This window comes from Staurois parvus, unplaced genomic scaffold (genome assembly GCF_062004578.1).
Source record: "Staurois parvus isolate SC_StPar_1 unplaced genomic scaffold, SC_StPar_1.0 ptg000237l, whole genome shotgun sequence".
Classification (NCBI taxonomy): Eukaryota; Metazoa; Chordata; class Amphibia; order Anura; family Ranidae; genus Staurois; species Staurois parvus.
The window spans coordinates 4,185,399-4,211,504 of NW_028318033.1; the positions used below are offsets into that span (position 1 = coordinate 4,185,399).

The 26,106-nt window shown below is 38.4% G+C and overlaps 1 protein-coding gene across 3 annotated transcripts in view; it reads right to left on the reverse strand.

The window, feature by feature from the left end:
- Positions 1-26,106, reverse strand: part of SLC25A21 (solute carrier family 25 member 21) — a 533,123-nt gene that overhangs the window by 104,604 nt on the left and 402,413 nt on the right. For all 3 annotated transcript variants that reach the window (XM_089680272.1, XM_089680270.1, XM_089680271.1), the window contains exons 6-8: positions 21,290-21,349; positions 19,862-19,969; positions 5,677-5,841 (exon numbers count right to left, since the gene is read on the reverse strand). In XM_089680272.1, coding sequence (XP_089536398.1) covers positions 5,677-5,841; positions 19,862-19,969; positions 21,290-21,349 — 333 coding nt within the window. The remainder of the gene's footprint in view (positions 1-5,676; positions 5,842-19,861; positions 19,970-21,289; positions 21,350-26,106) is intronic.

The following is a 26,106-nucleotide window of genomic DNA, read 5'->3' on the forward strand; positions in this document are numbered from 1 at the left end:
ACCTCCAAGCCTTAGATCAGCCCCAATTCCTGCACCTTCACACCTCAGATCATCCCAATTCCTGTGTTTTTACAACCTAGGTCAGCCCAAATTCCTGGTCCTTCAGGCCTCAGATTAGTCCAGATTCCTGCATTTTCCCACCTCAGCTCACCCAAATACCTGCACCTTTACACCTCTGATCATCTCCAATTCCTGCACCCTTACAGCTCATATCACCCCAATTACTGCACCTTCGCACTTCAGCTCACCCCAAATCCTGCACTTTCACAGTTCAGATCACCTCCACTCCTGCACCTTCACACCTCTGATCACCTAATTAATGCGCTTTCACACTGCAGCTCACCCCAATTCCTGCACTTGTTACTCATAAGAGATTGCTGTGGAAGGAGTTAATAACCATTTTAAGGTAAATCTCTCTGGCTATATCCCCTCCAAGCTGAGCCAGGAGCATGGATGCTAAGGAAGAGAAATGTTTGGAGGGAGGGCACGTACACCGATAGTAAAAGCCTTGCCATGAGCCTCGGTCAATGGCTGTAAGCTAACCAAGTCATCTACAGAGATGTACTATTATGTGCATAAGGCCTTCTGTGTAGTTCACAGCTTCAGTATAGTTGTATATAGCATTGCAGGTTATAAATACAGAATATTAACTTTTATTTAAAAAGTGTCTACTTCACACTGACACAATAACATCTTTCAGTGTAGTTTCATAAACTACTTAAACATGTTCTCTAAGTTTATACAGTGCTCAGCGAAATCAAAAGCAGCTATTGCACTTAAAAGGAAGAACCATATGCCTTTAAGAGAATAAATAAGGTAATAGTGCAGCGCTAAAGGTATAAACTGAATAAATCAATAAATAGTATAAACATAGATATGGATAACTCCAAAAAACGATCAATGACTAGGTATGCGTTTAAAACGTGAAATTCTGGAAGGTGCGTAATAAGTTCAAATTAATATAGTCAAAGTTCAAATCAACATCAAATGTTATCACCAGGTGATAATAGAATCCTTTACGTCTACATCCACAGGCAAAACCTATGAGATTTCTTCATTTATTATGTGCAATAGTCGATATGCTGTTTATCTCCTTGAGTGCCCGTGTCACAAACAGTACATTGGTCATACCACTAGAAGATTGAGGGATAGATTCCGAGAACACATCTATAATATCAAAAGAGGCTTCAAGGAGCATTCATTATCAAAACACTATAGATACCATCATAATAGAGACCCATCCATGTTAAAATTTGTTGGCATAGATATAATTCATAACCACTGGAGAGGGTCCAACAAAAGCAGATTAGTTTCACAAATGGAAACAAAGTGGATTTATGATATCGAGACTTTAACCCCTGCAGGTCACAATATAGAAATTGATATCAATTGTTTTATAGATAACAGCTGATTTTATTATTATTTTACTGTCTACATTTAGAGTCCTGCCCTTCTTATCCATTTTATCTATTTTTTGTAGCTCTATCTATATTAATTCTATCTGTGTACGTTAGCTTTTATACTATTTGATGGTATCCAGGTCTATTCTATTTTATATTTTTATGTAATACTATGATCTTATCCGTTATTTATCTGCATATCCGTTATTTATTTATACATATATATACCCTGATGTGGTTTTTTATCTATTTTTGGTATTTTCTTAAGCATTCTATTCTACTTTTCTCGGACATTCTATTTTATTATTACTTTTTATGTCCCGACATTATGGGTTTTCACTATACCATAGGCTTTTTAGCAGAGAGGTTTTTTATACATTTATTTCTACTTTTTTAATTTGTATATGTTTTATAATTTATTCTTTATATACTGTACTCATTTATATTATGTTTACCATGTCATTATATCAACATATTAGATCATTGTGCACTTTATAATTTTATATGTTTGAGATTATTGTCCAGGTAGAACAGATGGCTCCTCTTACAATTTTTTGCTCCTCTTCATTCAATTTTTTTCCCCCTACTTCATTCCCCCTCATCTTATGGTTCATTCCGTTAAATGATGATATTGCGATCATGATTGACAACTGATAATTAGATTGTCATATTTTATATATTCTTGTTTTATATATTTTATTTATTTAACCCATTTACATCACATTTATATAAGTCAGCATTAAGAAAGAATATTTCACAGTCCTATCACTCACTTCTTTGGTTTAAATATACCAAATACTGAATTCTTGTTGCTTGAAGTGTAAAACACTGAGCCGTCTGCACTACTTACACTTTAGACCTAGGGAAAATGGCGCTTGCACATGCGCACTTCCCGACGGTCTTCGGCTTCATGTAATTTATTTCTAGACCAATGCAAAATGGCGCCCACGACTTCACGCATGCGCATTTTGCATTGATCTCCGGCAAGATGGCGCCCACTAATTTGCGTGCGCATTTTGCTATATAAGGAGCTACACAGATGTCAGGCTGCAATGGCACACCCCTTTTGAGAATGTACTATAGTACGAAACACGTCAAGGAGGAGCCTGCACGACGTGACATCACGCCGCCGGATCACGGAGGTCCGGCGGCCATTTTACATTACCAGCTGAATCTCCTTGGTGACCATCCCAGTGCCTGGAAGAGTTTTGATCTATATGTCTCCTAAAGGGAACCTCTGGCTTATCATCATCCTGTAACCTAAAGGAGGGCCGTCTAACCCCAGGTTGTATCCAGTACCACCCTAAGAAGGGATCCCTGACAGACCACCATTTATTGCATACAACGCACTATTTATATGAGCATCTGGTGAGTGCGCATTTTATCTGTTTCCTGCACACCTACCAGAGCATTATATTATACTGGGAATAACAGAGTCACCTGGGAATAACAGAGTCACCTGGCGATAACCTTTGATGTTGATTTGAACTTTGACTATATTCATTTGAACTTATTACGCACCTTCCATAATTACACTCATACCCAGTAATTGGGCGTTTTTTGGAGTTATCCATATCTATGTTTATACTATTTATTGATTTATTCAGTTTATACCTTTAGCGCTGCACTATTACCTTATTTATGTTCTCTAAGTTGCCACAAATGTTTCCCAGGACTGAAAACCAACATAGTGAATCAAAAAACAAATGATTGCAAAATGGCTTCAGCTGGCTCTCCACCCATTAGGAAAGCCCCTCTAACATGTTTTGCCCTTGTATGGCTTAATCATAGCCTTTTTTGGGATCATTTGTTTTCTGATTCACTATACTGGTGCATGGTCTTGGGAAACATTTGTGGCTATATGGATGGACATGGCATGCTCTTACCAGTGTCCCAGAACCCAGAAACAATGTCTGAACTGGCCAGTATATTTGTCAGGAGCAGTGCTGCTTTTTATTCGGTTCATATTCTAAAATGACTACTTTAGATTAATGCAGTACTGTGTGAAACATAGACTACAGAACATAAGAATATACAGTGCTCTGCAGAAGTATTCACGCCACTGGACTTTCCCGCATTTGTAGAGTTAAAGTGCGCAAATAAAATGGATTTAAACTGGAAAATGGATTTGTTTGCACAAAAAATTAAAACAAGCAGTCTCCAAATAAAGGAATCCCAATAAATACCTGTCTGTTCGTTAGCTAGCCCTTGCTCATTTTTCTTCAAGTCTCTTGCAGAATCTTCACAAACCTTTATCAAACAAACCTCTCGGTCTAGGCCAGTCCTACATCACTAAAGGACACAGCAGTGATGTAGAGGTTGGAAAATGGCTCACAATGTGCGGTGGGGGACACAGGAGTCCTAGAAATATTAAACACCAAAGACTTATGGAGGCTGAAGTGCTGGAATGAATGGAAGGTAAGGAACACAGACTGTCCGAGAGATAAGTTCACCACTTCCTCTACTGCAGAGGAGTGCTATTTATATTTGTTTAGGGACCTGAAATAAACCAACATCTTTGAAGTATATGGAAGGCAATTGTTAAAATCTCATATAAGCTTTAATAAGTTAATGTGTTTTTAAAAGCAGTGTTGTATGTGTGTCTGTATTGTAGGACTGTTTTTTTTTTATTAAATTCCTGCAACTTTCTGCATATTTGAGTGCTGTGCATACACTTTTGTCTCCAAAGTTCTTATTCAGATTCTTTCTGTTCTCCCAATTGTGCTCCTGCGATGATACTCAATCACACTGGCTTCCAATGGAGAGACCAAATGGATTTTCAACACGCACATAACATAGGTATGGTTCATCGTTGTCAGAAAACCTGTGCTGAGAAATGCCATGCATTGTGCTGCTGTTTCTCCACCCCCAGCTCTCTGAGCTACTTACACAGCCGAGAGCAAAGGGTATGAGATCACTTATAAAAAAGAAAAAAAAGGCAGTTAGATTATATATATATATATATATATATATATATATATATATATATTTTTTTTTTTTTATTTTTTTTAATTTTTTTTTTCTTAAACTGAATGGATTGTTTTACAAGGTGAGTGGTACATCAGGATAAAAAAGTGAAACAAGTAAGTAAAGGAGAGGTAAGAAGAAGAGCGAGTAAGATTACTGTTTTATTCGCCATATCTTACGTTACCTCCATGCATTTGGAATATTCTGTTGATAAGCATGGTGACAATTCATCAACAGTATTCTAATCCTCCCTCCCTTTGTATTCTAGAAAGATAAATGACTTGCTCACAATAAAATTTGCTACCCAAGCACTTTGGAAGTCCTGTGTAAGTAAAATTAGCTTGCATGTTGTAACATCACACCAGTAGAATTGCATCATTATGATAAATTGGTATCATTGCAGTAGTATGCCATGACCCTTCAAGCATGAGATGACTACGACTTTGATAATGTGATGCCGCTCTGATAAAATGGTAAGATGACTGAAAAGAAAAGTCATGACATAACACCAATCTAGAACTATGGAATGTTGCGGATATAGAAAAAAAACGACACCAGAGTGGCTCTGCTAAAATGCTCCATTATAGCTGTGAGAAAATACCAAAAAGTTTACTGTTGCTGATGCAGTATTTCACAATTGGTGTACCGTATGCTGCAATACACGCAAGAAACAAATAAAATACATGGCTACTGAAAAGGTGTGGGACATAAGAGTGCCATTCCGGTTTAATCTCAGTGTCTAGAAAAAAAGGCTTATGTTAAACCATTTAATTTTTGCATATTTAGAAAATAATATAATAGCATGTACATGTATCAAAATCAAAAAAAATATGGATAGCGCCACGAAAAAATATATATAACATTAAAGTGAAAACAAAAAACATAAACTATCACAGCTGCAAACCTAACCTAAAAAGATGCATATATTGATAAACCAACAGGTTGCGGTTATATCAACAATGTGAACCAAATATAATTAGTTTATTATCTGGACTTTATTTTTTTTTATATTTTATATTCAATATTTTTTGGCCACTAATTATATTTGATTCACATTGTTGATATAAGCGCAACCTGTTGGTTTATCAAAGCATGTACATGTAACCTAGATTAAGAAAAGAACTACTTACTAAAATAGAACATATATCAACTTTTAAACAAATGAAAATCAGTAGTATTCATGGCAACAACTAATCTGGCTTTTCTTTCCTAACACTTGATAGAGCGGGATTCTAACTGGTTGCTATGGACAACATCTACTTTTCTTTGCTTTAGGACTGCTGATGTGTATAAGAGTTAAACATTTTACCTTGTTAACAGGAAAAGCATTCTTGACGTTGAAATAGAAACCAAAATAAATCATATTGAAGACACCATGGCGTCCAAGAGTGGCAGTAAGACCTTTGTTAAGGCCTCTCAGGCCTAAGCCTTCTTTTTGGATGATACGCTGTGCCTGAGCAAAGGTAGATGGTTGCTAGAAGAAAATATAACGTTGTTATAGTCACATGGTCTATAATGTAGTACAAAATAGTTACATTGCTTACTGGTGGAGTTTTCATCTGGATAGATAGATAGATAGATAGATAGATACAGTGGATATAAAACGTCTACACACCCCTGTTAAAATGTCTGATTTCTGTGATGTAAAAAATGAGACAAAGATAAATCATTTCAGAACTTTTCCCACCTTTAATGTGAGCTATAAACTGTACAACACAGTTGAAAAATAAACTGAAATCTTTTAGGTGGAGGGAAAAAAAAAAAAAAAAATAATAATAATATGGTTGCATAAGTGTGCACACCCTTAAACTAATACATTGTTGAAGCACCTTTTGATTTGATTCCAGCACTCAGTCTTTTTGGGTATGAGTGTATCAGCATGGCACATCTTGACTTGGCAATATTTAGCCACTCTTCCTTGCAAAAACTAAAAAAATCTGTCAAATTGCAAGGGCATCTCCTGTGCACAGCCCTCTTCAGATCACCCTACAGATTTTTGATTCAGGACTGGGCTCTGGCTGGGCCATTCCAAAACTTTAATCTTCTTCTGGTGAAGCCATTACTTTGTTGATTTGGATGTATACTTTGGGTCGTTGTCATGCTGAAAGATGACGTTCCTCTTCATGTTCAGCTTTCTAGCAGAAGCCTGAAGGTTTTGTGCCAATATTGACTGGTATTTGGAACTATTTATAATTCACTCTACCTTGACTAAGGCCCCAGTTCCAGCTGAAGAAAAACAGTCCCAAAGCATGATGCTGCCACCACCATGCTTCACTGTGGGTATGGTGTTCTTTTGGTGATGTGCAGTGTTGTTTTTGCACCAAACATATCTTTTGGAATTATGGCCAAAAAGTTCATCCTTGGTTTCATCAGACCATAATACATTTTTCCCACAAGCTTTTGGGAGACTTCACATGTGTTTTTGCAAAATTTAGACAGGCTTGGATGTTTTCTTTGTAAGAAAAGGCTTCCGTCTTGCCACTCTACCCCACAGCCCAGCCATATGAAGAATACAGGAGATTGTTGTCACATGTACCACAGAGCCAGTACTTGCCAGATATTCCTGCAGCTCCTCTAATGTTGCTGTAGGCCTCTTGGCAACCTCCCAGACCAGTTTACTTCTCGTCTTTTCATCAATTTTGGAGGGACATCCAGTTCTTGGTAATGTCACTGTTGCGCCATACTTTTTCTACTTGATGATGGCTTTCTTCACTGTGTTCCATGGTATATCTAATGCCTTGGAAAATCTTTTGCACCCTTCTCCTGCCTGATACCTTTTAACAATGAGATCCCTCTGATGCTTTGGAAGCTCTCTGCAGACCATGGCTTTTGCTGTAGGATGCAACTAAGAAAATGTCAGGAAAGACCTACTAGAACAGCTGAACTTTATTTGGGGTTAATCAAAGGCACTTTAAATGATGGCAGTTGCGTACTGACTCCTATTTAACATGATTTTGAATGTGATTGCTTAATTCTGAACACAGCTACATCCACAGTTATAAGAGGGTGTGCACACTTATGCAACAACATTATTTTAGTTTCTTATGTTTACTCCCCCCCTAAAAGATTTCAGTTTGTTTTTCAATTGAGTTTTACAGTTTATAGGTCACATTAAAGGTGGAAAAAGTTCTGACATTATTTATCTTTGTCTAATTTTTTTCCATCACAGAAACCTGACATTTAAACAGGGGTGTGCAGACTTTTTATATCCACTGTAGATAGATAGATAGATAGATAGATAGATAGATAGATAGATAGATACATAGATGTGAAATATATCCACCAAAGGATTTGTAATTCCGTTTAGTCTTTGAACTCATGTACCCTATGGCAGCACAGTCAGGTTCTAGACCTCTCTACAGGTTACACTTGTAGTTAGGCAATACAGCCTGGTCCAGCCCCAGCCTGTGACTGGATAATAAAGGAGGAGAAGCTCACTAATGAGGTCCTCTCTCTGCTCTCTCCTTCTATTATTATTATTATTATACAGTATTTATAAAGCGCCAATAGTTCACTCAGCGCTGTACATTACAAAGGGGGACAGAACATGTGACAGAACAATACCAATACAATGCAAAACATGAGGGGATCGAGGGCCCTGCTCTTTCGAGCTTACAATCTAGAAACTTCTATAAACATGTTTACAGAAGGCACTGTGCAATTCAGTAAAGCTCGACTGATTCTGTGTGTTAACTAGTGATGAGCTGAATATACTGCACCTGAGTTTAGTATGGGGCGGATTCTGTGAACTTTACTGAACTTTGGATGCAAAATCAAAACCCCACTAAAGTCAATGGGAGACGAATCTTAGAAATCAGTAAAGGCCATTTCTGGATTAATAGGCAAGGGACTGACAAACAAAAGGCATGGGGCTGGGCACTGCCCTGGAGGACATGTACCATAGCAAAAATAATTTTATTAAACGTCATCTGGCGGGTATTTTAACCCCTTCACGCCTAAGGGTAAAACAAATCTTAACGCCTAAGCACAATTTTGCAACTTATGTGTTAGCAAAACCGTACATATCATCACAAGTACTTTGTGCATCCAGGTGGATTATACCTTGTTTTTTTTATCAGGACAAATTGGGCTTTCATTTGGTGGTAAATGGTAATGGATATCTCCTGATTTTGTTTTTTTTTAATTAAAGGAAACTGGCCCAAAATAGTAAAACAAAACCCAAGCATTTGTTGTTTTAATTTAGCTGTATACTTCTTGCTACTACGCAACCTACCACCAAGGATCAATCCAAAATAATTTCTCCTGCTCCTGACGATCATAGCGATATCACATACGTGTATGTTAGTTGTTGTTAGTACCCGTAGTACGGCCCAGAAACAATAGTGCGCATTTTGCTTTTTTTTCTGCCACTAACTGACAGTGATACTAATTTAAAAATTAAATAAATATAACTTGACCAAAAAAAAATATATACTGACCCTGACCTTGACATTTGACCCCGACCCAAACACTAACCTTGGCACTGACCTAGATCAAATCTTGATCTAGGTATTTTTTATTTATTTATGTATTCATTTAAAACACACTTTTTTTTTTCTCTCTAAAAGGACAGAGAGAAATACAATGTATCTCTCTCTTCCATTTAGATAGAAAAAACACAGGGGCGGGCTTCATAGTGACTGATCAATGTGATAGCTAATCAGAGGCTATCACAGTGATCAGGTGACGCAGAATCAGGAGTTCTGGGTCCCGATCGTTAGAACGGGACCCAGGGCTTTCAGTGAAACCCTGGTCTCTGTGATGGGAAAACGCTGCCCAGCGTGCTCCTAGTACAAAGACAAGTACACAAATCAGCGGCCCTACAGAAAAAAGCTCAGTCCAGTTGGGCCACTAATTTGCATATGATCAGCGTCAAGGGGTTAATAATGCTTAAAGCGGAACTTAACTGTGTCTGAGCACCGCAAACTGTAAACTCAGTATCATTCATTTTTTTAATATTCAAAGCAAGCTCACCAATCCATTCATGTCTCTATGCTTTATTTTGTTAAGAAATCACTTTGAAAAACACCCTCTAGCATTTCTAGCCATGGCCTTCTTGAGTAAGGGCAGATGATTTTTTTGTGGCCCTGTGTGCTTTCTGAATATGCTACACCTTTATCACTTCCTAGCTCTTTCTCTGGACTGCAGAACCCCCCTCCTATGTTATGGACCATAGAACCCCCCTCCTCCCATGTTATGGTCTGCAAAACCCCCGCTCCCATGTTATGGACTGCAAATCCCCCAGATGAAAGAAAATCCATATCAGCTCACAATCCAATGATGTAGCCTGGCAGGACAGAAAAGGGGAAGGCAAGCCTGCATTCCCCCCACCGAACCAGGCCACATGCCCTCAACATGGGGAGGTTAACTTACCAGAATGGAACCTCTGACAAATCATCTTTTTCCCATGCTAATGGGGACAAAGGCCTTTTCCCACAACCCTGGCCAAGTGGTTGTGGAGGTCTGTGGGTGGGAGCTTATCAGAATCTGGAAGCCCCTTTAAAAATAAGGGGAAGCCTAATACTGCCCCCCAATATGAATGTGTAAAGGGTACAGAGGTGAAAAAAACAGTAAATAAACATGCTGACACTTTTTGACAAGTGCTTTATTGTCAATCAAGTTGCACATTCTAGCCAATCACAATGTTCAACACCCCGTGTCCTGACGAAAGAAAAAACCCAATGACACAACTGATCCTGTCCCTTATTCCCCCAAAATGACAGCTCCCAGTTACCTCAGCGGAATGTAAAAAAAGGGACAAGGTATCCCTGGTGACTTTATTGGCCAAACATGGACATGACCATGTTTGGTCAATGTTGTCACCAGGGGTTCCTTATGATGTTCTCAACCAAAGACAGTAATGCTCATATTTGGTCAATGATATCACCTGGGACACCCCGCCCCTTTGTACTAGTAGCTGTCATTTACAGTGAGTGAATAGCAGGACTGAAGGCATTGGGGGTTTTATTTTGGCAGGCATCGTTCATCAAGATTACAAGGGTCTACATCAATGGACAATGTGATTGAGGACGATATTTACATCTTAGGATATTTCTGTTTTGTTTTTGTTTTTTTATAACTACAAAAATGTTAGTGTATTTATTTACTGTTATTTTTTTTTGTGAATAAGTAGGGATACTATGTACTCTTTATGCATTCAAAAAGGGTGGCTGCATTTTGGGGCACCCTTATTTTTAAAGGGGCTTCCAGATTCTGATAAGCCCCTTGGTCTACAGAATCCCACAACCACCGGACCAGGGTTGTGGGGAAGAGTCCCTTGTCGTCATCAACAGTCCTCCCTGGCAAGGTACCCTCCCCACGTGGCCTGGTATGATTTAGAAAAAGGTGAGTTGCAGCACTCATCTGCTCCCCTTCCCTCGCCTGCACTTTCCTAGTCTGGAGTAAACCTGTTTAATAGAAAAAGTTGATAAGGGTTTGATGGGTGGATGGAATTATATGTTTCTACACTCCAAACCACAAACTCCAAAGTGGTTTGGAAAAATCATATATATAAATACCAGGTATTCCTTGGTAAATCCATCAAATTGGGGTGTGTCATTTTAATAGTTTTTGATTAGTATGCATCAACCCCTGGAATGGAAGCAATGCATGCCTTGAAATGAGTTGAGATTAGTTGATTTTAATAAATTTGGGACTTCTGTTTATCTATCGGTATCATGATTTACCTCCTTGATCTGCACCTTGTAATTTCCCCATGTTGAGCATGGAGTAACCAATCTTGGAATATGTTTTTAAAGATCCTAAGAAGAAGAAATTCACTGTGGATTCCTGCTATTTAAGCTTCTTAGTCGAGACAAAAATTGGTGTTTGATCAGCCACTCACGAAGGTGAGTGCATACATTGATTCCTATTTACCTGTCCATCTGCTGATACTCTTAGATGCACTTTTTTTTTGTTTTCGAGTATATCTTCCTTACTGAGGATCTGCAGTCAGCTGCTCATAGAGAAACTTACACATACAAGACTTTTATGTTGTATTGCCAAGCTCCCCAATATTATTATTAGGTATTTGACTTTGGATTGTTGTTTTATGGATTTGGGAGTGACAGACCAGAACAGATGCCATTTTAAAAAAATAAAAACTAAGCTGCCACCAAGATAGTTATTTTGAAGTTTGTAGTTTTATTGAGGATGGAAAGTATGGAAAATAAATATGTCCCAGATTTAGGCAGTTTGCCTGGGAGAGCTGTGGTTGTTTTGGGTGGCTAATAAGACAAAGGTCCTAGCTAAAGCAAGTTGGGTGCTTTGGGGCTCTATATAAACTCTCAGCTTGCTCTGGAGGTTCATTCCAGTGAGGAAGACGTTTCTGTGCATAGGAGATTGATAAGTTCTGGAATACCTGTGTGGTAAAATCCAGTCCATGTTTGGTGGGATACAATCTGTTTGGCAAGGACTTTATTTTGCAGTTAGGTGCCTGGGCAGCAGTAAGTTGCTCCAGGTCTGTTAGCCAGGGACCCTGTATGTTAATAAGTTGCCAAGTGGCAAAGTTTTGTTTTCTTGTTTTCTGTTTGTTTTTCTGCTTTTGCTTATAAATAAATTTCAGTTTTACTGAAAACGTTTGTTTTTGTGCCTGTTTAAAGTGTTGTGAATCAATCCAAAGAGTCACATGCACCCCGCTGCAGAGCTATCTCTCACACAATGTTTTCTAGGATTTGGTGGCAGGCATAATACAAATACTATGGGGTCTAACAATAATTAAGTAGGCAGAATATCCAAAACTAAGGAACAATTTGCCAGCAAATAATTACATTTGGGCAATGCCAATAAGTGAAAGCCACAACTAGCACACCTTCAAAAGCTTGCTGCTCAAATTATACAGAATATAAGAAATAAATTCAGGAACAGAAACTGAATTTGTGATCATATTCTTTCCATGTTTCTTGAATTTCAGGCATCAATACAGTGGGGAAAATTATTACTTGATCCCCTGCAGATTTTGTAAGTTTGCTCACTTACAAAGAAATGGAGGGTCTATAATTTTTATCATATGTGTCTTTTAAATGATACAGACAGAATATCAACCAAAAATCCAGAAACAACACATCATCTTGGATGAGAACCTTCTTCCCTCAGCCAGAACACTGAAAATGGGTCGTGGATGGGTCTTCCAGCATGACAATGACCCAAAACATAATGTCAAGGCAACAAAGGAGTGGCTCAAGAAGAAGTACATTAAGGTCATGGAGGGACCTAGCCAGTTTCCAAACCTTAAAGTTATAGAAAATGTATGGAGGGAACTGAAATTTCGAGTTGCCAAGTGACAGCCAAGAAACCTTAAGGATTTAGAGAAGATCTGTGAGGAAGAGTGGACCAAAATCCCTCCTGAAATGTGTGCAAAGCTGGTAACCGACTACAACAAACATCTTACCTCTGTACTTGCCAACAAGGGTTTCTCCACTAAGTACTAAGTCGTGTTTTGCTTGGGGATCAAATAGTCATTTTACTCTCTGAAATGCAACTCAATTTATAACAGTTGTATCATGTGCTTTTTCTGGATTTTTGGTTGATATTATGTCTCTATTGTTTAAAATACACCTACGATAAAAGATTATAGATCCTTAATTTCTTTGTAAGTGGGCAAACTTACAAAATCTGCAGTAGTTCAAATAATTATTTTCCCCACTGTATATCCAACAAAACCTATAGAAAAACAGCTTCAACACTAGTCATTCTGTCTTTTCCTGTCTGTCAACTGGCAAGATGAGATCAAACCAGAACCTCTAAGTAACAAAATAAACACAGCTAGTGCCACTCGGTCTTCTATTGGGATGTCACAACTCTAAGAGACAAATGGAATAATGTCAGTGAACCAATGTTAGCTCCATGCTAAGACAAGGAGCAGTAGATCAGTACTGCTGCTTATTTTTAGATAATGGGCTGTCAAAAGACATGGACCACTATGTGCTTTTACATCACTTTAGTCTTCCCAGGTGTGTACTATCAGCTCCTAATCTACAAGGCACGGTGTTTCTGCACTGAGATCAAACGTGTGACTGTTATCTTTTTAATCTTAAAGCCAACTTTGGGACATTAATAATTTCAATGGGTTTTAAAGGAATGTTCACTTTTGAGAACCGTTTTCTGATGCTTTTTCTATGCATACCTTTTTATTAGATACATTCACTAGCACTTAAAGGGTAACTCCACTTTTGTGGAAAAAATAACAAATATGCATATACAATCGCTATACAAACCATCCTCCTCAGTCTTCAGTCCTGTAAATTTCTGTAAAGTTCAATGCAATGGCACTCAATGGCAAAATGGCAATATAAAATTCAACGCAATATGACAACCTGGAGGCATTCTGTACACAAGCTGATTATAGTGAACCAGTCAATCCCATTCAATATGAGTATGTGATCAGTCTGGTAAATAAACAGCTATTTCTTCATAGCTAAAAAAGGTAGGAATCTGTCACAAATTTGACAGAACAGCTTCCACATTGGAGACGTCCATCTGGATGACACATTTTTTTTGAGAAATTGGGAGCTACCAAGACAGGTTGCTAACACTTGAGTTCCAGGAAGGCATTTCAGCATCCGTGCTCCACCCCACCCTGATTGACCCTTAATCTGATCAATCAAAAGAGCCACCAGGGCAATATTGGGCACAAATCATCTGTAGAACCTTACTATGCCTGGGAAAACACACACCTGATATTTGAAGAGGGGCATAGCCAAGTCTGTATAGGCTCTATCTTGCTGATTTGTGGTCTTACCAGCACTCTTCCCACGATGCACCTAAGGTACTTCACTTCCCCAATGCGTGAGGTACATTATTTGGAGATTTTGGTAAATCCTGCTCTTTTCAGGGAGTCTAAAAGTGCCTGAACCTTGGGCAAAATGGATTTCCAGTCTCTATTGAAAATGAAAATGTTGTCTTGATATAGTGAAGTGTATCTCTGATAGGGTAGTCACATCCTATCCATCAGCCATTGGAGCATGGCTGGAGCAGTCTGAAGGTTAAAAGGCATTCTTTTTATATGGGGTGGAGAAAACTGTTTTCTTCTGGGCAACCTTTTTTAGAAGTATCTGCCAATACTCTAATGTAAGGTCCAAAGCGGTGATGTATTGGACCAGGTCTAGTCTTTTATGGCGCTCATCCACCCAGGGCATGGGATAGGCATTACATTTTGAAACTTCACCAACCTTCCATAAATCATTGAAGAATCAAAAAGAGTGGTTGAGCTTGGAACCAACACAATTACCACCCACTAAAGTGTGGTTATTAGGGTCTTGTTCGACCAGGTCATCTGTCTGCGGATGGAAGACAGGTACGCACAGCTGCTTAACCTGAAATAGCTTGCGCACATCCATACCCTCAACATGAATGGAGTGCTCTGGTTGGTAAGAATATGTCTGGGAGAACCCATCCTAGTAAACCTTTGGAACAGTTCACAAACAAATATTTTGGATGAGATATTCTGCAGGTATAGCTTCAGGGTATCAGGTGGCATAGTCGAGGATCACCAATATGTATTAGGGGCACCGATGGGCTCTGGAACAATGGAGTAATTAACTGGCACGTTGGACAAAATGTACAGCATTTCTTTACATTTCAACCCTAAACTGTCAAATAGGTTGGTGAAATGTAAGAAAAAAAGGAAAATGAGGGAAGCACTCCCCTGGGGTGAAACTTTCTTATATTAGGGCACAACATAAAAGAAATCCAATGCACTCACATTTCCCTGATGTATGCATGCTTGTCACGAGAGCTTGTAGCCTGTGTCAGGACAATTCAACCTTCCTATAGTGCGGCTGCTGTAAATTCATCCCCATGCAGACTTAACAGACTGAGCCAGAGTGTGTCCACAAGGGAGGCAAGAAAGACAGCAAAACCCGTTGATTGTAAAGGCAGCAGGTGAACTGTCAAATCACCGGTGCCTGTGTATCATGAACTGGCAGACAGCACAGATCTACAATACATGCAGGCTGGGGGAAGGTAAGCCTGAGGTGACAATTGTTGCCGAGGATACAGCAACGCGTTTCCGAGGGTGTGGCCTCCTTCTTCAGGCATTAACAGGCTCAATCTGTTAAGTCTGCATGGGGATGAATATACAGCAACTGCACTGTAGGGATGGGTACATTGACAGGACACAAACTACAAGCTCTCGTGACAGGCATGCATACATTGCGGAAATGTGAGTGCATTGGATTTCTTTTATGTTGTGTCCTAATAAAAGAAGGTTTTACACTAGGGGAGCGCTTCCATCATTTTCCTTTTTCCCTGCTTTCGATACAGATTGCTTCACCCACCTTGTTGGCAATTTGAAGAAAGCAGCTGTACCTGGTGGATCTTATTCTAACGGATGGGATGTCTCATTGGTGAAGGAAAAGAATCTTTCTTCCTCTGTGACGGTTGGTGATATGTGCCTCTGTTTTCTCAGATCCCAGGTGTCCCCCCCAAACATCATTATGTGTCAGATTGAGGACCATTAGTCTGTATGGCTGCTGCATCAACAGGTGTTTAACTGTGTCTTCACGAACCTTGATCACCTAATAAAACAGGTAATTGTTGACTACCAAATGGAGCCAACGTTCATTTGCACCCGGCCTCCTGGGGAACCCCATTTATGAAAACCTGTTCACTTGCCTGGGCCAGAGTAGGGTTTCACATCTGGGCCATGCCAAATATCCCCTTGAACACATCCAGGTCAGGGAGGGCAGGACTAGAGGAGTCCTCCTCAACATATGTCTCATGCCTCACTTATAACAGGAAAGTCTCCCCTCTCCTCATAAAGTAGTTCTGCTTGAGGACTTTGATCCCCAATACCAGCAATCTGATCCTCTTGAGGTGGGTAAACAAACCCTTCATCATATTCAATATCACATCATTTTACATATCATGTCATCATTTTACATATCTATAACAGCATCCTCTGAACTTTGGAGATCTGCTCTAACCATCTGGTTCAACCCCTTCTTCCCCACAGTTTCCCACAGAATTCACTTTTATACAGTTGTTTAAAGTTCTTGCCAATCTCATCCTTGGATCAAAGCATACCCTTAAAACTAATGGCACTTCAACGCTTTTGCCAAGAATATCACTCTGCAGATTTAATAATGAATTGCATCTTGTATCCTCGATTAACAATCAGAATTCAGTTAGAGAATATAAAACAATGAAAGGAGAAATTCAAACGCATGCTAAGAGCTACTGCTGATTGTGCATTGCTATATAAAAAGAAGTAAGTTTAACCTTGCCTTGTCATGATGTAGCAAGACTCTCTTTGTATTGTCATTGTGTCCATATCTCAAATCACAATATACTGGTAATAAACCTGTATACAGTCTGCTGTGTGATCATCAGTGATGCCAAACTTTTTATGATCATTCACAGGGTGGAATGAAGAAAATTAAAACACAGTGTGGAGTTTGAAATGATACACAGGAAAGACTGGTGCCAGAATTCATCAGTGTGCACTAGGGTCTGGAGATAAGTATGGGGTTCAAAAGCACGTCCATCACAGAGGACAAGGGGGCACTCTTTACGTCTGGAGGAAAAGAAATTTAATCTCCAAACATGGAAAGGTTTCTTCACAGTGAGAGCTGTGAAAATGTGGAATAGTCTCCCGCAAGAGTTGGTTCTGGCCAGCTTAGTGGATTGCTTCAAAAAAGGTCTGGATTGTTTCTTAGATACACAGAATATAATTGGATACTAAGATTTATAGGTGAAGTTGATCCAGGGAATATTGCCTTTTTTGCCTTCCTCTGGATCAACTGTGGGTATAGGAATCTAATTTTTTTTTTCCTATGGTTGAACTGGATGGACTTTTGTCTTTTTTCAGCCAGACTAACTATGTAACTATATGTAACTATGTATGTCCTTTGAGACATAAGGGCATACAGATATACAGTATATCTGATATGCATGAATATAAACAGCATCTAAACAAGAAACAAAAATGTATATTTTGTAGTTTATTAGCCTTTAGATGTGGTGACTGTATTAATTTTCTTTTTTCAGGCTGAGGACATTTTCAGCAAATAAACACAGACTATTGCCAATAATGCAGTGTCCATTTCACTTTCTGTGAGCTAAAAAGACAACATAAACAACCCTATGTCTTTTGTAACCTTCTAAACACATAAACTACCATGTAATCAAGATGAACGAAGGCTGATATGTGCATGACAACCGTGGCCCTCCATAGATACAGTGAAGGAAAAAGAGTAGTGACAGGAATGCAAGATCACCATGTGAAAATAAAGGGGCACAAGCCTGAAAAAGAAAACTAATGCCACCATGACATCTAAGGACTGGCATAATGCAATATATTACATTGTTGTTATTGTGTAGATATGCTTTAATATAAACCTTGGCGATATTATCAGCTCTGCAGTGGGTGGATGGTACTGACAGCTAAATCCACGTCCTGAGACCATGTAACTGGCAGAGAAGCCACATAAGGCATAAAACCCGTAGATTTCAACATGGCAGCACTACATCAAAGGACAAGATCCAATAGTCTTGTTGGCTTCTGGTTGTTTAATTCCAACACCTTGCACTCCATTCTACCTGGGGTATACATCTGTTACATTCTGGCCAAGTCCAAGGTATTTACTCAATTCACTTACTGAACAAGTGGCGTTTAAGAAAAAAGCAAATATAGCTAAGTCAACAAAGCAACTGGAAATGCACAATACAGGTACAGCATACTTCCTAGCCAGATCTTTATTTTATGGGACATTAATCAAATTTTAATAATACAATGGTGAGATTATAGCTAACAGTTCATGCAAAAGTCATGTACAACCGTTACATCACATTAATAATGAAACTGCCAATATGTCAAGTCATTTTAGTTTATGATTTAGGTACGCCATGTCCAACAATCAGTTACAATAAGTCAGAGCTACCCATAATATTTTCGGTGTACCTTTCCAATTCAAGAGCTAAAATTATGTAACATTTTTAGCCCTCGCTGTCCCAACAACTCCAGACTGCAATGACCTTACAATAATAGCTTCTTACATCACTACAGGACTGTCTGTGCATGCCACCACCATGCGCATAAAGCCATTATTTTATTTTTTGTTTGCTTATAAGAGACAACTTCTTTTATTAACTAGACTTGTAAAAATGACAGCTGAAATCTGATAGGCTGAAATGCTTTGCAAGTAGTTAGTATAATGAAGACTATGGAACCAACTGCCAGCAATGCCAATTTTATTATTTTCTCCCACCAAAATATACATAATGTATAGCTAATGGTAAACTAAGTAACTACTGTATAAAGCATATTCTACTTAAAAAATATATCGTTTACTTATTATAACTAATTATTTTAACAATGACCTGCCAAAAACTTTGATGTGACGCATTTTTACTTGCTTGCTGTGCCATATTATTATCATTACTTTTTTATACAGCTTCTTTTTTTCAATTCTTTAAATATACAGCTTTTTAATGATCCCTCAAGATGTCATTTGTATATTGGGATAAGCTATACATTTTATACAATGTATTTTCTTTTTGTTCAGGTGGTACCTGACCAATAGACTTGCAGTGGTACCTGACCAATAGACATGCAATATTACTACTGGGCCAAAAACAAAAAAACATTCAAACATTCTAGCAGTCGCTGAGGTCAAACTCAGCTCTGTTCAGTGCAAACAAACTGGTGACGCTGCTATTGATCACTGTCAGTAGTATTGATCAGCTGATCCAGCTATATTTAGTAAAGACACTTGGGTGTCCTATTATCATGCAGCAGTAAATGACCACTGCTCAGTTTTCCGGCATTCTCAGAGGAGACAGTTCTCCTCTGAATGCCTGTTTATAAATCGATGTAGATCGTTCTCCTAATGAGGAGAGAAACGATCTACAAACGCTTTGAACACTAGAAAATGGCTGCTGTTACTGTAATCTCATGAGATTACAGTAAGAGATCAGTCAAACAGTTTACTAAGCAGCGGTAAATTATCGCTGCTTCATTTGCGGTTCCCCCCATTCTCCAGCTCTGGGCTGGAGAATCTGGAGGGAGAACACAGATCGCCAGTGAAGGGCTGACATCGCTCCTTCATACACTAGCCGTCTGTGTGCTGAGATGATCAGTGGAGAACATGTTCTCTGCTGATCATCTCTGTTTCCTAAACCACTAATGATCTGAGATCAGCGACGATCCTCAGGATCGTCGCTGATCTCAGTTTCATAAAAGAACACCTTGGTTTTGAAAATATCTCCATTACTCACAATTATAGCCTCAAATAGGTAATGTGCCTTTGCACTTTTTAGTTAATACATAAATAATGTTTAAAACAATTACAAAACAAAAAGTAAAAAAGATTTATCTATCATTGGTTGATGATAGCTGAAGGTTCAAAATTTCCCTGGGCATGACAGGACACGATATAATTATTTCTGCAGTAGTACTCTTTCTATCACGGCAGTTACTACATTTATATGATCTGCAAGACTCTGCATGATATGGTGTGACAAAATATCACACCTCTATGCCATTATATATTTACCTGGGTATATGCATCACGGTTAGCTTGAAGGCTGACCTTTACAACCTCAAAAGGGTTCACGACTAGAGCTTCAGTTAATCCTGACCCAAGGCCAGCTATAGCAAACACCTACAGTGTATGAAAAGACAAATACATTGGAAATAAACACAATTTAAATTGATATTTCATATTTTCAACATGGCTCCCTAAATGTACCAAAGGATGCACCATCAGACTTGTACGTCATAGAACAACTGAGTCAGCAAAGGCTACAGTAGGCTTATTAAAGAACAACTGTCAATATGGACCAATGGAGGCTGCCATTACTGACCACTCATTTAAAATTCTCACTGCCTACATGTCACACTGACTCTCCAAACTGTGGTGGACCAGCAGAAATCTGCAAGTAAAAATCTTTGACTTTGCTCTCAGTTTTGTGGCCTGCACACTTGTTCCAGGACAGTGGTACAAAAAAAATGAAGCCGGTGAGTCACAACAACAGCCAGACAACTATTTCCATCAAAAAGTAAAAAATTAGAGTCCCCAAAGGGTCTGATGGTCTTTAGTTTTAGGTGGGGCCTGGTGGCTGAGTCATCCTTGGCATCTCATATGAGAGACAGATATAAATGGAGAAAGCCATAGGCTTAATTGATCTGGACTATAAAGCTAACTGGTTCTTGACACAAAAAACATATTTCAGTGCAGACTGTTCATAGCTGATTAGATTGTATTGATTTAAAACAGACTGCAATCCTGCATGTTCAAATATGACTGAGGGACAGTACCGATGACTTGATGTAATGCTGAAGGAAGGGAAAGAAGAAATGTATTGTTCTAATATGAAGGTTATGTATTGTTGAACATTAGTGGGTATTTTATGAGAGTAGACCACTCATCAAAATACATGCAATACATGTTTTAACATTTTAATTCTGTATCATTCTTTTATTGGGTAAGTACTATAACTAACATTGATGTAAAAAGTGCTATTATGGCCAGTACCAGATTGAGCATGCTTCTTTATTGAAAGCAATGACAAGATAGCAAAAGACTTCAAAACACCTTTAGTAGGATAGTGCTTACTCATAAGGTACTGTTGAGCGAAACACATCAAAGCCTTTTGAAGTCTTTTACTGTTTGGCTGATGTTTTTAATAATGATGCTTGCCGATTCCTGGATTTGGTTGTAAAGAACGCTCTTTTTATATGGAAGTTATGTTGCAGTTGGGGAAGAACTGAGACCTCTGGCCAAGGGAAGGGGAATATCCTAGTCTGGGAAAGGCATGTCCAACCTGTAGTTTTAATTTGGAATCCTATGTATTTGTAGTTCTGCTGGCATATTTGATTTTATTTATTTCAAAAGCCTACTAATTTTTATCACTTGAAAATATATTGCACCACAGTGTGAGGTAATATTGAACAAACATGGCTCGATTAGAGTCTGACTTACCCAGGCAGGAGGCAATGAGAGTGGTAATAGCAGCTTTTTGTATTGTTCAAAGGTGAAAAACTGAAACAGAACAAATCAGTGATCAAAACATCTGGAAGAAATATCATCACAGACTGATACATTGTCATATTGATAGTTTTTATGCATCAATAAATCTAAAGATCTAAAATTACATAATTTTGAAAACAATACTTAAACTGAGCCTGTTCTAGATGGTGCAGAAAAAAAAAGTGTGTGTGTATGTATATATATATATATATATATATATATATATATATATATACTTACATATATATTGTGTATATATATATATATATAAAAATATATATATACATACTTTTTTTCTGAACTAGCAGTAAAAATACATTAAGAACAAGTCCTCACTCACCTCTGTATGTATAAGCATTGTGAAGAAATTAATTTTCAAACTTTACAACAGAAACTGAAATCTGAGCTCTTTTCCTACTACTTTCTATTGCACTGAAATCTTAGTAGGAAGCCAGCCTTCTAATGTATATGACTAGCAAATTGGGATTCATGTACACAGGTATTTTAGCTGACCAGTGCCAAATCATGGCAAGGTACAGGTGCAGGGTCCAGCCCTGCTGCCTACAGCCTGTCAAGATGTAAGTCAGGCTTAAATACCTAGTGACTGGATGCACCTGGAAGATGTACCATGTGGTACTCATGAATAAGGCCATGTGCATTCAGGGACATATGCACTAAACAAAGTAGTTCTGCATTTGGGGCATACAACCCTGAACACATACAGCCATATACGGGAATGCTGCTCAGTTCAGAATCCAAACAACGCATATTTCAGCATTTTATAGATTTTGACAAGCTGCTGGCAGCAGTGCTGGATGCTGCACTTATGCCCCCTGGGCTCCCCAAAACGTAGGAATGTGAAGCTGACAAGACAAACCACCCATGTGTATGTAGCCTTAAGCTGTTAGAAACCTGTGACTTGACTTTAGAGTCTTTGTTATGATTTTTTTAAAAATAATAACTTCACATATAATATACAATACTGCTGTGTTTCAGTCCAAAAAAAAACTATACATATAAAAGTGTTGAAAATAAAAACAACTTGATTTGTCACATGTGTCAGTACTAACAATGAAAATAACGGTTTTATTAATTTGGCATGAGGTATCTACCTACATCCACACCACCATAAATATGTTGCGAATGCCTTATTGACTTGCCCCGTGGTGTGCGAAAATGGTGAGGCTAGTCCAGTGGAAAGTGGGCATGGTTAAATAACACTGCATATGTGGATTTGTTTGAAGAAGTATAGTTTAGTATGCATAATAGAAAATGTTTTGACTTTAGTGGGAGTAAAAAAATATGTCAGCATTGGTGGTTAGTGGGAGGAAAAATACTTCATCATTGGTGGTCAGCCCTGCACATGTAAGACTCTTTGGACATCTAGGGTGACCAGAAATTCACTTTTATGGTGGACAGCTTGGCTTGGTTATCACTCATTTCATTCTGTGGTGGACAGCTTGGTCAGACCACCCATTCAGTTCTAAAGTGAGGATTGCGGGGTTATTTTCAAATACTGGGACAGTCTTGTGGAAAGAGAAAGAAAGAGGGAGAGATTCAGGGATAGTGAGACAGAGAATGGATATTTGACTAGTGACAATCCCAATAAGCACAATGTACCAAGCAAGTGCTTCATGGGCAAGGCCATATTCTGTTCTCAGTTTCCAGATGGGAATGCTGACAATGTCAAATAAGTCTATAATGAAAGTCAGATGTTTATTTTTCCAAACTTATTTGGTAATGAAGCAGTGACCAATCTCATGTCTAATAGAAGGAACATCGATCCGACAATTCAGAAAACCTATTCTGACCATTATTGTTTCCACTTAATAGGCAGAACTTGCAGTATCAGCCTATATTATTGCTCCTCCTCCTCTTTTCATTGGCTTAAACAGAAAAGTTCTACTCTTACAGGTGTCAATAGAAGGTTGCAAGACTTACCACTCAACTATATCAATTGCCAATCTAAAACATGGACAATGTCAACCTTTCATTACTCCTACCTGCAAGTATTAATAAATGGTTTCCGCTTTCATTTATAGCTCATGAAGAAAACATGAGATCTCTATGAGATCAACATTATACCATCCACATTTTCCCTAGCAGTTTCTGCCACGGATTCCTGTTCAAATAAAATTTACAGTACAAAATGTACTGATTATACCACCTACCACTGTTGTATATTGGAACAATATAAAGCTTCAGTGGACAAAATAGCCACACTGTACTATGCAGGTGCTTAAACATGAAACTATTTGATGCTATGATGTCAAGTAACTCATTAGGTCATATTTAGTAAGGAAGAACAAAGGGCAATAATGAAATTATATTTAATGACCAATATCAAAAAGAGATAGCTTTTTTTAAAGCATTTTATTGGTTTAGAATAACCAGAGCAACTAAGTTTATTTTATGTCCAGACAGTTAGTATGGTTTTCTGCACTTTCTCTGCTCAATTTGCCATAGGGAATAAGCTCCACAAAATTGCATGCTTTGATATTTATGGCATTAACTTTTTGGGCTTTTTGTAATGACACACACTGCACAATGCACTTATCAAACCCTCAGCAACTCTATGGCTATGCAAGGCCACTCATAATCTGCCTTGCCTCAACCCTCTGATGCATTTGACTTTGTAAAGATTGTAATAGAAGTCTCTGAGTAAGCTTTACACAGAAGGACATGAATCCGCAAAGGTGAGTGGCCATTATTAAAATAAAGTTGTGTAGTGCTTCATGAGAGTGATGTACAGCCTGTTTCAACATAAGACACAAAATATGGGAGCTTAGATGGGCTTTAGATGCCAGCATGTACCTCTGGTATAGAGGGGTGGTAGGGACCTACAGCAGAGTATTGATATTTGCTTGGAACTTTATTGGTTACTTGACCCCTAGTACAGCACTATACAGCACTAGTTTTATTGAATAAAGCAGCATGGAAAGTAAAGAAATTGGAGGTGATTCAATAAGGTATCTGCAACATATTTTTGATGGTGTGGATGTAGTCGCAAGCCTTGCATCTAATTCATAAAACTCGTGTGACATTGTACATACAGACAAGAGCAACAAATTCATGAAATTCTTATTCACATGAATAACACTTTAACTGTCTGTCGCTACTATTTCAACAGTTTTATAAAGAAATACTACCACATTAGTGATGAGGAAAGTGGAGGTAAATAGGTCCTCTTCCATGTTGGAGTAAACTGTGTCACATAGGTAAGTATTGTGTCACAGACAAAAGTTTTTGTCTAAGACAATTCATGTACTTGAACCTGTTGCACATTGTGTCGTTTGTCGCACAAGACAGATTTCTAATGAGTATCTACAACATTCTCTACTAAATTTACAGAATGTGTAACATGCCATTAGACACTGCAATCAATGAAATTTCATCATATCAAAGAAATACTGGCTATTGTTTTATGTTATTATACACTTTCCATTCAATGAGGCCAGATGTCCATGTATGAAATTCTGTGCAGCAATCAGGAGTGTGGATCCCATTGACCCAAAGTGTTGATCGTAAGTTTACTCAGATGGCTTCTCCTACATATAGTGGGTAGAGCTCTGCTACCCTACCATGTGTGTAAAATCACCATTTATCCTTTCTTCTCCTCTTCCCGCATATAGCTAGTCTTTCTCTTCTACATCCTTCAGTGTTTCCAAGCTATTGTACTCGCACCCTTCTTCTGCCCTCCCTATTATCAGTGTAATCTAGTGTTTCTAATCCATTTTACTTGTACCTTTCCAGTGTGCATTTACACCCCATTCCTTTTTTGTGTTTGTTTTTGCTGAAGTACTGCTTTACCACTGAATAAGCCTCAATTGGCTGTGCTGACAGTACCGCATTCTTTCTTTTATTTAGGTATAATTTAGAGTCATACTAAACATCACCAATAATACCCTTTCTGCCCCCAATTATGGCTTGTGAGCGAATTGCCATAATAAGTAATATCCATTTTCTCAAGTTGAATTTTGTAACACTTATCTTAACAAAAAAATAAAATGTAGTATGTGTATTTTATTCCCAGATCCTTGTTTATAACCCCCCCCATCCCAAATATATCATACTATTTAGTTGTAATTGCATAATTAGCTTTATGCATTCAGTGGTACTGCAATTGTACTGTGAACTGAGATAAAATGCGGTTATTATTTTGATGTTATATATGTGCTATGATACATTTTGCAGCTATTTCTGTAAAATTTGGTGGGTAAAGCCTAGTTGTGGTGTGCATACAAGTATTGTTACTGCTGTTCTTATGTGTTCAATAAAGTGAACTTAATAAATTGTATTTTCATAAACAAAATACTGGATTGCATACAGCTGCTCTGTGCTGACTAGCTGGGTTGAGTGCTGATGTTCAGTGCTGGTGAGCTGGGTTGAGTGCTGGTGTTCTGTGCTGGTAAGCTGGGTTGAGTGCTGGTGTTCTGTGCTGGTAAGCTGGGTTGAGTGCTGGTGTTCTGTGCTGGTAAGCTAGGTTGAGTGTTGGTGTTCTGTGTTGGTAAGCTAGGTTGAGTGTTGGTGTTCTGTGTTGGTAAGCTAGGTTGAGTGTTGGTGTTCTGTGCTGGTAAGCTGTGTTGAGTGCTTCTAAACTGGGTTGAGTGCTAGTGTTCTGCATTGGTAAGCTTTGTTGAGTGCTGGTGTTCTGTGCTGGTAAGCTGAGTTGAATGCTGGTGTTCTGTGCTGGTAAGCTGGGTTGAGTGCTAGTGGTCTGTGTTGGTAAACTGGGTTGAGTGTTGGTGTTCTGTGCTGGTAGGCTGTGT